This window comes from Temnothorax curvispinosus, unplaced genomic scaffold (assembly GCF_003070985.1).
Source record: "Temnothorax curvispinosus isolate PA1 unplaced genomic scaffold, ASM307098v1 QBEX01002664.1, whole genome shotgun sequence".
Taxonomy (NCBI): Eukaryota; Metazoa; Arthropoda; class Insecta; order Hymenoptera; family Formicidae; genus Temnothorax; species Temnothorax curvispinosus.
In genome coordinates this window covers 16455-32601 of record NW_020212444.1, presented here as the reverse complement: position 1 = coordinate 32601, position 16147 = coordinate 16455, and the positions used below count along the sequence as shown (strand labels likewise).

Below are 16147 nucleotides of genomic sequence, written 5' to 3'. Positions count from 1 at the left end.
CGGGACACAATCGATGTCTCGAATCGAGGGCAGCAGCCGTTGCGGCTCGTTTAGAGAAAGGAAAGTAAGACATGGACGGGAGCTACACCTCCTCCGCCACCTCCTTCTTCATCACGTCCGCCGCTAACTCCTCGTGGTTCCTTCTCGCTCACCTGGCGGGTACATAACGTAAGATAAAATAACTTTCCTCCACCTCTCTCGTCTCCTCTCAACTCTCCCTCCCCGGCTTCTTCTCCCTTCTCGTTTCCTTTCTACGAGTCAGCACCGCGCTTTTAGGGAGCTTTCCACCACCCGGACGGTGCACACTCTGCGCTTTCATAAAGAACTATGCGGCAGGAAGGCAGGACACGATCGCGAGTACCACATTAAGGTAGTCGATCAGTGCGAGTCGTTCTAAAAGCAACCACCCAGGAGCAAGATCGGTGGTGATCGACCGCAAGCTGGATTATATCCGGCAAGTAGAGAAGTGGCTGGTCGTTGCACGAACACGATTCGACAGACGGTCGAAGAGCAGGCACGTGCGGTGGTGATTACTTTGATCTCTCGAACGCGCGCAAAGGCATTCGTCGACGGAAACATTGCCGGTATCGTTCTTCGACTGCTCGTCGTTTGATTTCCATTCTCCAACATCGCGTGTCGCGTGTGTTGAAAAAGTGCATCGGGGAACGTGCAAATTGACAATTACCACCCTCGACGACAACCTTGTCGTCGCTCCTCGATCGCCGTGATTCATTAACAACGTGGAGCGCGTGGTGGAAGAATGCACAACGGGTGAGTGTGACGGAATCACAAATCGAGGAATTTTGCGGAGGAATTTTAAGCGATCGACGCGTATCACGCGCGCCAAGAGGTTGTTGTCAAGATAGGACAGAAAAGACTTTTATTAACATTTTTCGTGATTTCGCAATAGGAAAAAGATTGCAAATGATAATTTATCGGTTCTTAGTAATAGCAAGTTATAATTAAAATTAATTAAAATCTGAAAAGACCATCCATTTGTCGAATATTTCAGCACACATTTGATATTGTTAATAAAAATTGACTTGTGTTAAAAATTATAGCACAGATAACGGATCTCGTATTGCGAGAAAGCGCAGAGGGGAAAGATCAATTTACTTTTTAAAGTTTTACTATCTACGTTTTGTCATAAATGACACGGGGGGAGGGGTACACAACATACTGTTACTTCATATAAGACATAACACATAATATATTAGTTTCCTGTAATAAAGGAAAATTATAAATTACCTTTCATGTGTATATCTACATATAATTTCACATGTGTAATCACATGTGTTTTACTTTTCTGTTTTTGAAACAAGTGGGTCAAGGATACATGTCATGAAAGTTACACTGTCGAAGTTAAGCGTGACTAATTTTTCTCAATTTTTTCTCTTGTATTTACATGCTATAAACTGATACTGTTAGACAATGCTAAAATATACATACTTTTAATCCTAATAAAAATTAGCTTTTCTTCAACTCTATTTTAGATAGAGATCAAGTTAAAAAAATATTAAATGTCACATATTTTGATATGTGTATATATAATAAATTTTTTAATTATCTCAAGATTGTATCTTTACTCTTACCAAAATTAAAACGTTCGCGGCGCTTGCATAAATTGATAGATCATTGCTATCGTTGCTTATCAGATTTCCCAATCTCTCGCGAACTTCTTGAACGTGAGAAAGAAAAGTTTGAGGCTTCTTGAGAAAGACGAATAGCTCGGAAAAATAGTTGCGAGTAATTATGAGAACCGGAGCGTACAAATGGGGGCGATGTCTTGTAGGAAATGCACGTGACTCTTTTCGTGTCTATATCATCATCGCGCGGGCACAGTGCCGGGTGCAAGTGCTGCGAAAGGTGAAAGGAGAATCCCGCGCAAGACGCACCGAGAAAGCAATCGGTGCTTTATTTCGATCCATTTTTCGATTAATCCGGGAGATTTTGTTTCAATCATGATTTTACACGACTTATTCTTTAAAGAAAACGCGTTGTCACACGAGATGACAAATGCGCGATCAGATGGAGCTTAGCGCGCGACGAAATATAAAGATCTGCAGACAAATGCCCCCCGTAATCTAGACTCGTCCTTCTGCAAGCATCGCGTTACTTTTACCCACTTTCGAATCCTTTCACCGAGCTAGTAAATCATTCGAGTTTTTAATTGTCAAATAAGATACGCGTTTATACGTATGTAAGGATTTGCAAACTCTTGAGAAACGGTCGATCACTGTCCGCCTACTTAATGGCAATTATTGTATCTAACCGTGATACAAGCCGCGGCACGATGATGTAGTCGGCGCAACGATGATAGTCGATTTGCGCATAACGAAAGCTTTCATTATAATCTTCCGATACGCTGTTTGGGATAATTCCCACTTTGTTAACTTGGATTCTTTAGTAATCAACACGCTATTGCTTATCATCATCAGAAATTTCATATTCATTCTTGCATTGTATCATGAACATACAAAATTCATATCTTATGCAATTTATAAATATTTAATCAAGCAAATATTCAATGCAAGAATAAATATTCAATCATTTCTACAATAATTTAATTTAAATTCTTTTGTAATATGTTACATTTTTATTTGAAAATATATACTCAGATAATTACAGTCTTATATTCCAACTAACGATTGGAAACTCAATATTGCTATATATAGAATAGAAGTAATAATGCCATGGCTTCATAATATTTATAAACTGATTTAAAAGTATATTAAATTCAACAGTCGTGATGTATATAATTTTCTCAGGTCCATGTAAGACATATATAGGTTAAATTTAATTGCAATCCGTTTGTCATAAAAGAAATCATTAATATGTCTTTGCTTGATAAAATAAAAGTCATTTGCAATGTAAATGCTACATGCAATGTAATAAAACGTAATAAAATGTGTTGCATATAGTTCATTTTTTAAACATATATATGATGTAGATGTAACATCTTTATATAGATGAACACCTCTATTCCATTAATGCGTAAAGAATATTATGCAACAAGGAACAATTCTCTTGCGGTATTTTGTGGCTGATTTTTTAACGAATTTTCACTTTTCGTACGCTTCCTGACCACTGTTTCGCACGCTCTCCGATTGAATTTCACGCGATTACGGACGCGGAATATCAATCTGATGTCATGTAATTCATCCGGGTAAGATTTACGTTTCCGCAAGAAGACAATCAACAATAAATTGACATGCTACTTAGTTAATGAACCATGATCCATCCAATGATCACGAAAAACAAATTTCTCCAATTTCTTCTGACTTCACAAAATATTTATTTAATACCGTGAAAAGAGTAAATCGTTAATTTGCATTAAATATATCTTTTTATAAAATATAAACGTGGCTACGTAAAGCACTCATGCATTTTTTCTCTTCTTTTTTATAGAAGATAACTCAGAATAACAAATATGTATATTATGCATAAATTAAGACTTTAGAATTAAATATTAACTCTATATTCAATTAAAATAGAAATTGGAATAATATATATATTATGTTTTAAAACATTGTGATAACAAATAGACAGATAAACACAGGAACTATCTTCATTCATATAAATATTAAGCATTATAAATTATAGCAAACATGCAAAATGATTTCTACTATAAATGCAAGCTACATTAAATAAAGAACGCATTTCGACAAATTATCAGTCAATTACAAGTCACCAAAGTGCAAGTAATTTCCATTAAAGGCGATTGATTAATCGTTATCGTCTAAGGTTACCGAATATGCGAGGACCGGTTTATCAGGTTGCGTTGCATCCGTGAGCCGCATGCGAGATGCTCGAAATGATCAGAAAACTAAGGAAACAGAAGAGAATCCAAATAGCTTTAAATCGATCGAGTCTTATCTAATCATTATGTGGAACGAGAGGTACTTTCATCGTCGGCAAACTATAACACAAGGCGAGTGCGAATACCTGTCAGCCATTTCCAACGTGGCAATTTGTACCGCAAATTAATGTAATTTCATGACAAGCGTTAGTGAATGAAGCATGGATGTACGGCAATAATTAATCTTGAAATAGATGTTTTGCTAAAGAGTTCAAGGTGGTGGAAGCCCTATGCCAACTATGCCTATTCCATACATTTGTTCCTTTTAATGTAATTTCGTTATTACGTTAAAATATAATTTCCGTAGATAATACGTCTTAGGCTCGGTAGCATCAACGTCGCATAACATTTAACCGTAGCTTAACTCACTCTTCGTCTCTTTCCAACTGTCCCCTTAGAGACGAAGCTACGGTTAAATGTTATGCGACGTTGATGAAACCGGGTCTTAGAGGAAAGCAAACGTAGATAATCAACAAGTAACATTTAAAGTTTGAATTTAAAATGTGTATTATAAGAAACTCATTAAACAATGAAATTAGCGGGGGAAAAAATTTCCCTCCTTATGAAATTCAAAAGTAAGATCCGTCATATCCGCCAGTAAGAATACGGCACGCACAAAATGTATTCGTTACCGCACAATTTTGCATGTATGTCAATTGCACGTTTACATATGCAAATGTGTCGCGAAGCGTGAGAATACAAAATGTAAGACTGGCTTTCCACGGATGGACTGGAGGAGTTCGCGACACGTCTCTTATGCTAAAAGAATGGACAGCGATTACGGAAGAACTTCGACTTTTGTATATCTCGGTTTCTCCGCTCAGCTCGAGAATGCACTGAATGCATTATGCTTTAAACGCACACGGTGCAACAGATATGATCAAGCTATTAAGCAAAAAAATGTTCACAGAATAATTTTACCGAAAAAGATGCAATTTTGCACTGTTGTTATTTATAACTTTTACTGAGCTGACAATTGTAGAAATCTTTTCAATGTCCCTATGCCTGTCAAAGAGCCACTAAAAAGTTCACGTCCGATTTTATTATTTTGTTACGTTATCATGTTTAAATTTGTATTAAAATATATACATTTATATATTTAGTATTACATTTTTATCGAATTTTAGAATATATTTCTATACAAGTAGTTAAAATGTTTTCATAGAATGGAAAGTTAAAACAATATTTTTAATAGCGCATAACGTATTATACAGCTGCTACGTGTTGAAAACATACCACATTGTGTTAGATATTTTACAATATCATATTCTCTTTATCAATTCCTGGCTTACAAGGCAATCCAGTCGGCTAAACCCAAATAGTTGCGTTAATCTGGTATCCAATAATCCTTCCAGTGGATATCGAAGCAAATGCCCTAATTACTGGCTCGGTATAATACTGATATTCAGATTATTATTATTATATAAGCACAAAATTTAAAAATGTGATTATATATATTGGCAAGAATGGCAAAGATAATATCTTATCGAAAATATTTTTACTAGTATTCGTTTTTATCCATATTTCTGATTTGTCTAACAATAAGAAGTATAATATAAGCTTTCATTATCCAGTATTACCTTCTTTTATTTTTTAAAAATATATATGAAAAATACGTAACTGCGTGTATATATACACTGACTATGTAATATATAGATTCCGCGTATATAACATGAACATTTACTCTGCAGGAGATATGCGGAAACTGTCGGAGCTAAAGACGTGATTAATCGATTCAATTAACGTTTTGAATTTAATGACATATAATATACGACTTCGTTTGCTAACTTTACGTTAGTTGCTCATATTCATTATCATAAAACTTTTATGACAAAGCGTTATGCGGAATGGAAAAGGGAACATTTTGGATTAATTAAAAAGTATTTTTTGTTACTTAATATAATTTTTTCGTTCAGGAATAAATCTCCAATCAATCAGATATTTGTAATAATCCATGCAAATCTTGCGCGACCGTGATTTAAGGCAAGCAGCCGAGCAGCTTTTTATTCACATGCGTCATGATACTCTTTGAGAGAAATAATCGTTTGTGCTGGAATGTTGCAGATTCGCGATAATGCGGACGCGATCCGCGATAATCGGATTGCTGCTGCTGTTGGTAACGGCGCACTGTAACGGGCTACAGTATCAGCCTCTCGACTCTTATGCAAACGGAGAGGAGTGCGCCTTGATCCTGGACGCCCGTGGAAGAACCAGCGTTTACGACTACACCTATAATTTACTTCGCGGATCGTTGTAAGTGCCTACATTAAGACCGAAATACGAGTCCGCGCGACGATAGCGATCTTAATTTAGCGAAAGCCAACGCGTACCCAAGAATTGAAGTTGTTCCTTCCAAATGACTGATACAAACTTGCGCAAGTAAAATCATTGCCTGTGAATTTTCTCATCCCATCAGGTAGACTAATTTTTATGTTAATAGCCACATCGACAGAATATCTTATAGAGATATTAGTTTTGCTTCTCACGCAAACAATTAATTTGGGTTTCTTAATTAATTATTTTAATTAATTTGTAAGTTTATTCTAAAATAATCAGATAATACGAGAAATACGACGTAATATTTTATATAATTAACAAAATTAGTAATGTAATTATGAATTTTTTATCGGGGTTGAGCATGAATACAAAATAAGAAAATATTCTTGCACACATTAATTGTACTCGTAATAGATCTACGTTGTTAGATTTTGTGCACTTTTTGGATTTCAAAGTTCTTATACTATCTGCAATATAGATGGAAGATGGGAGTATTATAAATTTCAATAATATATCAAGTTTCTTTAACATTTTCTTTTAACTTTACTCTCTAAATATTTTCGAGTGAAAATTTGACTCTTGGCTTGAGTGAATGCACTATCAACTCTTCACAGAGTGACTTTACACTTATTTTCACTCGATTCGAGTGAAATCTGTGACTCGAACTATAAAGTGAAAATAATCTTAATTATTCTCTCGAAGTGTCGGAGTGAATTGTGGTACGCTGGTTCCGAGCAACTCGGGTCGAGTGAAAATTTACTTGAACCGAATGGCTCAGTTGCGTAGCCCGCGCAAGAGACGTGCCATGTTACAATGTCGGGCTTACGTGATGTATATTTGTGTTTATACCTAAAGATTTCGAAGAATTGTGGATATTAGTGCGTGGATTTTGTGAATATCGTGTTAAAAGACGAACATGTTTCCTAAGGTTGATATAACCTCACCACACGACATTTCTATCTATTATTTTCGAACGTTGATTAGGTTAATTTGCTAAGGCCTCCCATAAAACCGTCCGTCGCCGCCGACGACGAGGGTGCAGCCGGTCAGCTGATCGCCCGGGCATCCAGTATCGCCTGCACGAAGTTGTCCGTGTAGTGTTGCTGAAAGACCTTGACGGCCTTCCACAGACCCGAGATGCCCGGCTTCTGACCCTCGTACACCCGGGTGCTCACCGTCAGGCTCGTCACCGACGTCGCGGTCATGCTTGCACGGTGGTGATTCCGCGGGCACAGATCGTAGCCGCGACGGCTTCGCGACGCCTCCCCGTGGATGGGATCGTCGTGCATCGTGTCCTGATACCGACGAAGAGCCTCCTCCTCGCGTGCGACCGCATTGCAACTCACGGCTTCCCGATTCGTTTTTCCTTAAACTAACTATTAGTTAGTTTACCAATAGGTTGGAACAACTGGGCCTTAGCAAATTAACCTAACCAACGTTTTAAAATAACAGGTAGAAATGCTATGTGGTGAGTCTTAGGAAACATGTTCGCCTTTTAAGTAAAACTTTACTCTAAGAACGAGCGAACAGCAAAATCAGACACCTGAAGAAGGCACTTTAATCGAGTGCAAGTTTTCACTCAAATACACGAGTCAAATTTCGCTCGAGCGCGCGAGTGATCTAATCACTCGACAAATCGAGTCAATATTCACTCAATAAGATATGTTCCATTTTCACTCTTTGCTCGAGTAAATTTCCACTCGATTAGAGTGATATTTCACTCGAAAAAATTTAGAGAGTAAACACACTGTGTAAATAATTGAAAATTATTATCGTAGATTATTCTATAAAATTACGATTACTTAAATTATTTCAAATAATGTTATCTCAGCGAAAAAAAAAACTTTTATACAATTACTCAAAACTTAATACTCAAAAATTAATTTTCATCAAATTATACTGAACTTATGCTAATCCTTTAAAAATCTCCTGTTTTCTTTAGGGCATTTAATGTTTGTCGTTAACAATAAATGTGATTGAAGATAGTTGTATCAAGTCATCTGTAGCGAGTATTTACTGCAATCATAAATTTTCTATCAGTATAAGCTTAATTATTTATACCCAAGATTATCCGCGATTATTGGTCACCAATTATCGCTCAAGCAAAATGCTGTCTTTTATCACGCTGCCGATTATGAGAGTATATAAAAGCAGATAAAAATTATGTTTTATCAGATAGGACGTCTATTGTATAGAACAAATTGTAATGTCTAGGAAATGCACGATTATAAATCGCATTTGATAACTGTATGGAAGTGCAATACGTTTACATAATAAAGTGAGTCCTCGGCATTCTAGAGGATTAGAGAAAGCGGGAACTTTGGCCGAGCGGCCAGGACTTTCACTATCATCCTGTTCCCGCAGGATCAGCGGACTTTAATGCGACCTTACCGGTTCCACTGTATGACCGCGCGTACATTCTATTACGAAGAATGTATTCGACGTGAACTGTTCCGCATGTCTACGTAAGATAATTCTATATAGATTATATTGCTTTAGCGACGATCGTAAAATTCGAACGTTTTCTATCGAGCTTTTAAAAGCGACTATTGCCGGCCGGTATCGGCATTTACGGTATTGAGCCGTAAACGCGTCATGCAACGAGAGTGACCGTTACGTATCGCATTGCTGTTTCATTCATCGCCTCGTGTACAGAATCGTATTTACCGTACGGAGAGCCGCGGTAATAATCCCCGCGTTCAGGCGCGTAACCGTGCTGCTGAAACCCGTGATTAACTGCCGTTCTTCACGTCAAGCAACCGACGAGATGGTGGCGTTTATCGTTCGAGTGCCTTCGTAAAGTGTCCTTAAGAATCGAATTCAGCTGAGCGGCCGTGATGTTGGAGAAACGCGATTACGAAGGCGGTTGCGGTTGCAAATTGTTTATAGGATAGGAAATTGAAGAAAGGAGGAGTTTTTGAATGGCATTCGGGGGCCGAAACTGAGGTCGAGTTAACTTGTCTCATTGCACACTCTCGTTAATGTACGACAAAAGAACATACCGCTGCTGGGCCGCGCAGGTATATACTATACGGTAAAAAAGCTGCGCAACGACAACATAACGATAACGATACTGCCTAACGAGTTACAGAATCGTGCCACTGCGGCCCTATTCTGTAACTCTTAACGTTGCGCAGCTTTTTTACCATATATAATATCTGCGCAACGCAAATACAACGATAAAGAAACTGTCATTAAGAATTACAGAATCAGCCCCCTGGTCTCTTACCGCTGGTAATTAATCGTAAGTGATTGCGATTTTTGAAAACAAGTTACGAGATCTGTCTGAAATATATCAGTAGGTATATTCCAGATCACAAACTGCGGCACGGACCGAGGCACGGACTAAGCTAGTATGCACGGGAATCTTACCGCTGCTAATTGAGCCTTTTGAGGCGCGCCGCTAATGAAATACAAGGCGACCGCGTTGCGATAAAATCGCTTTAAATGCTTGGATTGCCGAAGATTATGGTAGCCGAAACGGCCTCGCTTGAGCGCTAGGAGAGAAACTAATTGGAATTACGCCGAGTATATATTATCGCCGTCCTTAATTCCACGCGGATTATCGACAACCACGATTGCTTCAACAATACAACGACACGTATCGCGTTATCTCGTCATAATTACGTCGTTAAAAATTTAATCCTCCTCATAATAGCGTTATTAAGAATATAATCCTTTGTAAGTCTCTTTGGTAATTTCTTGTAGCTTAAAAGGACTTTAAAAAACTTTTACAGATTTATTGTTCTCTTAAATATTGTTTTCTTAATAAACAACTGTCACTTGTGGCAAAATTGACATTAATAATTTCATGTGTAACAAATGTAAATCTCCCGCATCTTTGTATTTACGTAGTTCGCATAAGTGCAGTTTATTTGGTGCTAAACGCTTCATATTAAGGCTATTGTTTTTTTTGTTAACAAAAGAATTGAAACCAATGAAATAAAATTGTCATTATTATTTGTTTCTTTGAACAATTAATTCTAATTTTAATCAGTCAAAATACTTAAAGGAATGTGCTATACGATTTTAATAGAAAAAAATAGCTCAATTTTAATTTATCGTAATAAAAATTTAAATGAAAATCTCATGCAACTCGTAGTAGCAGTCACGTAATTTATCACGATCTAAAGCTCATTTTACACAATTTTTCTTCGAATTTCAGAACAAAATTCTATTAATAATTTGACATATGTATTTCGACATATTCTGATCTTTTAAATGTTTTCTATATTGCACGGCACATAAAATTATATATACATTAGAATTCAATTCTGAGTTTTGACACAAATATTTGTCTATATTTAGCGAGCTTAATAGCCAGACAGTTTATCCAGTAATCGAGAGTAAACATAGTCAGGCAAGTCGCGTGATCCGCACCGACCGTTTAGGTAGCCGGCGTGGCGTCGTAACGCCGCCCGGTTAGCGATGTCACGCAGCTACTACTTTAAGGTGGAGACACTCGTGGAATGTCAAACAGGTGCCCGGGGACACGACATAACGAGACGTCGAGTACGCAATTACACCGCGAAACGACACGGCCGATCTGGAGGTCGAAATAGCGCGTGCTGTCGGCTGCGAAAGTGATTATTGACAATGTTTCGAAAGGATCACTCGCGAAGTGAGAAAACAGGAACGGATACAATGTGCGAAAATAATGCCTCGCCGATCGATATCCGTCGAAACAGAGACGGCACACGAAGCACGAAATGATCGTAGCGCGGTATAATGGGGCAAGCTATTTTCGAACACTGGTGGATACTTGGCGTGCCGCGACCGCGTGATTATTAAATGTGGCATATTAAAGTACGAATGCCGTGAGCTGAAATGTAATTTATGTGTATCAGAAAAAAAGGCTCTCGGGCTGGCGCAATCCACATTTATCACCGGGCGACGGGGAACGGGGCTGTGTAGCCGTCGCTCCGACCAGTTATGGTAAGTGCGTCGATGCACGACACCATTATAGAATGCTCTCGTTATTATTACGTCGCGGTTGCGGCACGAACGTTCGACTGCAATTAGACGCGAGAAGCTGCCTCTCTTGCGCCTTCCCGATTTTGCGCCTCAAGTATACTTGACAATTAGTGATTCGTACTGCTCGGATCAGATTTTTAGATAGACAGCTACTCCAGTAAACTCGAGCGGTTTCACGAGTCAGTGTCTTAAGATTAAATGAGTTGAGATCCTGTTATGCTAAATATTATGTTCGGTGAACGTTAATGTAAACGTTAATTATACATCGATTTCGAAAATACCGAGTTCACAATGTACGTATAGATAATAAATAAAAAAATATAATATTCTTAAAATATCAAAGCAACATATTTATCTTGCGATCGTTTAATGCAAGCTTAATTTCAAAATTTATATTTAATGTCTCACCAAGATATGTAAAATTCCAAGATAAGGTTTATGTTAACTTTAAAGATAAGCGAATAAGCAAAAATTGATGAAAAAATACATAAAGAATAGGTGATGGTTTTAATCTGAATATATTAGGCGATTGACACGGTCGAAATAAAGACGAAAGAATTAAAAGCGGAAGCTGCGTAGACAAGAGTGCAATGTCGACGTAGAGAAACGCGCAGAATTGCTGGCTCAACCTTCGACGCAGCCACGGGCAGCGCGTCAATGCCAGTGTATTTCACGGCGGAAACAGGATATGAAAGTCAATTCTCTCGCACTCATTATAGGAGAGCACGTCTAGGATATAGTTTCGGATTACCTTGATACATACGCGTGATCTGCACAAGCGAATTCACGTCTCACGCACGGCTCTCTCGAGTCGGCTTCTCATGAAAGTAGGCTGCAACGTTGGGTAATTAAGACGATGGGGTACAGAGGGAGAGGGGGGGAAGAGACTGTAAATAATATCCGCACTCGAAGATCGAGTATATGTCAACTTTCATCTTCATTTTTTCGTTATTCGTAGCCCTACCGCAGGTGGGACCGAAACCTGCATCACGTACGACGCCGTAAATCATGCTTACGTCGAGGCAAGGAAGCGCATTAGTGAGTATATTAAATTTCATTACGGCAATTAATTGCGCGATGTCCATATAATTTATCGTCGACAATGATCAATACGATGCCGAGTGTCGTTCGCGAAATGCGTAACGACGGTCATATAAAACCCATAACGGACGATTCGTCGTACGTACGCACGTATTCGCTATTTATTTTGTCACGCGGCTTTCTCGCGGCGTTCCGTCGCTCACACGTAATCGTCCGTAGATGTCGCGAGCCCAAAGTCGGAGATGTGGCGTCCGGAGGACCTGGCGACGGTCGGCGAGCTGCTTCTCGACATCACCACGAATCTCGCGCAAACGTAAGTTCTCCCTGTCAAGCCCGCGTGCGATCTTTCTCTTTCTCTCCCGAACGAACTTTCCCCCCTTGGGATCCGATCGCGTTTCCTCGATTTTACTTTCTAATCATCGGCGCCCAGATACGGACTGACCTACGAGGAGATCCAGAGGAGTCTGCCGTTGATCGACACTTCGAAGACGCTGATCCGCGAGGTTTGTCCCGCATTTCTCAGCAACGTGCAATGCAGAGCGGGCAAATATCGACGGTACGATGGCCTCTGCACGAATTTGCAGAATCCAACTTGGGGAGCCACTCTGTCGCCTTTCGCAAGGTAACCGTGATTTTCCCGCTTCTCGAATATTTCTTTTTTTCAGTACGAAATACGCTACGAGTACTTATTTTTTATTCTTTGCAGATTGATGAGCCCTCAATTCGCGGACGGTCTGTCGGCGCCAAGGATATCCATAACGGGTCATGATCTACCGCTGTCCCGAGTCGTGTCACGCACTATGCACCCGGACGAAGGTTACCACGATCACGCCGGCACAGTTATGGTGATCGCGTGGGGACAATTCATGGACCACGATTATACTTTGACCGCCACGCCTCTAGGTATATTACATTCTAGAGCGTGATTTTCGACGTGACATTCATAATAGATACTTCCGCCGCGATTATCAGTGTTTTTAACGTCCGCAAGACGATCTCTTTATTTCAATTAATAATAAGATTTTCCCGAAATTGATCTCATTAACTAGATACAAATATATGCCTATTTAATTAATAAATAAGCGTCTATATAATTGTTTGATATTTTACACGTAAAATACGTGCGTAAATCAATAAAAACTGAATAAAAAACTATTAATTTATCTCACTCAACGATAAGATAAGAAAACAAATACGAGATTACACATAATTATCCGAAAAAATAAATGAATGATTAACTATATATATGAAAGGCTTCAATTACGAATTTGCTACGGGCAATATTTTTCTGTTTTTCTTTCAACAAAACACATCCTGTCTAAGTTAATAAATAGAGAGAAATGATTCTTAAATTAACAAAGATCACTGCAATATATGAGCATGATAGCTACCTGCGATATATAAAACATTTTAGAGAAAGCAACAATCAAAAAACTACAAATGGTTTTTCTGACGGCTCATATGCCGTAATGATCAAAGCCCGCGCTGATTCAATCATGCAACTAGAATAGAAATTAGAAAGCGAGCCTCTCAATCGCCGGCGAACAGATTGCTCAAGTTGCGTCGAAGCAACTGTACCGAGATATTTGATACATGCGCATCGTAGGTCGCTCTTAAGCCCTTCCACGTTGAACGTATTTGCCGTATATATCGAAAGGAGGGTAACTATACGAGAGAAAGCGCGAACGATCACTGCCCGGATAAACTGATCACGTGCGGTATATACGTCCGTGACGTTTTCGAGCGGGCGCTCTTCGGCTCGGGATCACTCGCCACTGATGTGTCAACCAGAATTGACAAGCCCATTGGCAAACTTGTGATCGCGCCACTCCAAAATAACTCCACGTCAATTATCGAATTGTTCTCGGAAGAAAGAATAATTTAGAATGTGCAATACGGCTGTATACGCTCAACGGGCGATCCGACACGTACGCGTATTCCTGTAGGACAGGATAATTAATCGACGACGTCGATTGTACCTCGTCCAACACGAGTGAGATTGCGACAGTCGGGGAAAAACAGTCGACGTGTTCGTTTAATGTTCCATTCAATCGCGAATGCTGATATTCCCCGGCACGTCCACTGTACGCAGACTATGGATTACGCGTGCGGTAGATATAGGATAATAGGAATACGGTATCGCTTTCTGCTATCATTACGTATCTGTTCTGTTATCATCGTGTGTTTGCAGACCCTCTGAACCGAAACGATCCGGAAGAATGCTGTGGCCGGCCGCCACACCTGAAGAATCCCTATTGCAACGAGATCCTCATACCGGAGGACGACTATTTCTACAGGCTATTCAACGTGCAATGCATGGACTTCGTTCGCGCTTTTCCCGCCGTCCGACCTGATTGCCGTCTCGGTTCCCGAGTGCCTTTCAATCTTCTTACGGGCGTACTGGATGGTAATACGGTTTACGGCATCACGGAAACTTTTGCTAGGTAAACAATGCTTTTAACTCGAAATAATATGAAATAATTATTCTCAAATACTTATGTAATGACTTATCGCGTTATCAATGAGTTTCAAAGTCAGTTTTGTTTCAATAGGTAAACATATTCACCGAAAATTACAAATTTTTAATTAAAATGGGTTTAAAGAGGAAATAATAGAAGTAATAGAATGAACGTTCATTATACGGGGTGTACGCGTTCAGAAGGGAAAAAATGAATCTATTGTACCTATTTATTTATTTTATCACGGTGTAAAGTAATGAAGCATAAGGAAATGTATTGACAGTCATCGGTTATTCTCTAGGGGTGGGTAAGTTGGTTTTCACCTTTTATGGATCCCTGCACGTGCATTTGGCGAAGCGGATTTCGTTCCGCCTACAAATATGTGCCTCTGTTACGTCACCGAGGACAATAAATCAGCACTGAGTTGTTCTGCATTTTCCAACACACGGGCACGTGCCTTCGTGTTCTTCGCACTTTCTACCATGTTCGCGTGATGCGATTTACGACCCTCGATTACTCAATCCTTTGCCTTCGTGACATCGCACGATATATATGTCTTTTACGTCTATAAATATTATATACACCTGTCTATCTAGTTTCTCTAAAAAGTGCTTGCCCTAATATCTCAAATAATTCCGGAAATTTTTAAAAATGTTAAGTCAGAGTTTCTCTCTTTAACAGTTATGTGATATAGAAATGTATATAGAATAATTTTTTAATTATAATTGAAACACTGAAAACTGCTAAAGTATTTAAATACTAAAAGACTAAAACAGGCTATTCACATTGACATTATCGTTTGTACGTGATATTCTCAAAATTCTAATACATATATCTTTATTTCGCTCTTTAGGAAACTCCGGACGGGCTATGGCGGATTACTGCGAATGAATCCAGTCTTTGCAGAGTATGGTCTTAAGGAACTATTGCCGCTAAAGTTGGATATACCGGACGAAGGATGTACTCGGCCAAACCGATCAATGTACTGCTTCGAAGCAGGTAATTTATATTTTTATGCAGAAAAAGATATGCATAGAATTTTATACCTAACAATAATGAATATTCTTTCAACCAATTTAAATATTAAAGTTAGACTTAAAAAACGTTACTTTAATTCGAAATAATTGCGGATTTATTTAATATAGAATATTAAAATACTTGAAAATTTTAGTCAATCAAAACACGTAAAATGTAAGTAATTGAAATAAATGCTAATGGAGACTTAATATTTTTAAAAATATTTAATATTTTAACAAAATGTAATTTATGATTTGATTGTTAAAATTTTATTATAAAAAATTATTTATCATGTTATGCTCGCTCCGAACTTGTCAGAATCTATGACAAACAAAAGTTTTGGCCGATTTTTTGAAAGATCCCTTTTAAAATCCTATGATATCCTATAATCTCAGTATTTTTTCCATATCACGAATTATTAAATTATTGCATTGTTGCGTTCTTGCATGTATATCATAGATAATATATCATAGATAGTAGTCGTGACAAATCAATCGCTTCGCTATTGCTTGAGAGGAGC

At 38.5% G+C, this 16147-nt stretch overlaps 1 protein-coding gene across 1 annotated transcript in view; it reads left to right on the top strand.

Annotated features, from left to right (window-relative positions):
- Positions 1-760: 760 nt before the first annotated feature.
- LOC112451844 (peroxidase) overlaps positions 761-16147 on the top strand; it is a 21572-nt gene continuing 6185 nt past the window's right edge. The window contains exons 1-8 of the mRNA XM_025011750.1: positions 761-771; positions 5924-6112; positions 12069-12148; positions 12371-12464; positions 12582-12773; positions 12858-13054; positions 14343-14595; positions 15464-15609. Of these exons, the coding sequence (XP_024867518.1) occupies positions 761-771; positions 5924-6112; positions 12069-12148; positions 12371-12464; positions 12582-12773; positions 12858-13054; positions 14343-14595; positions 15464-15609 (1162 nt within the window). The remainder of the gene's footprint in view (positions 772-5923; positions 6113-12068; positions 12149-12370; positions 12465-12581; positions 12774-12857; positions 13055-14342; positions 14596-15463; positions 15610-16147) is intronic.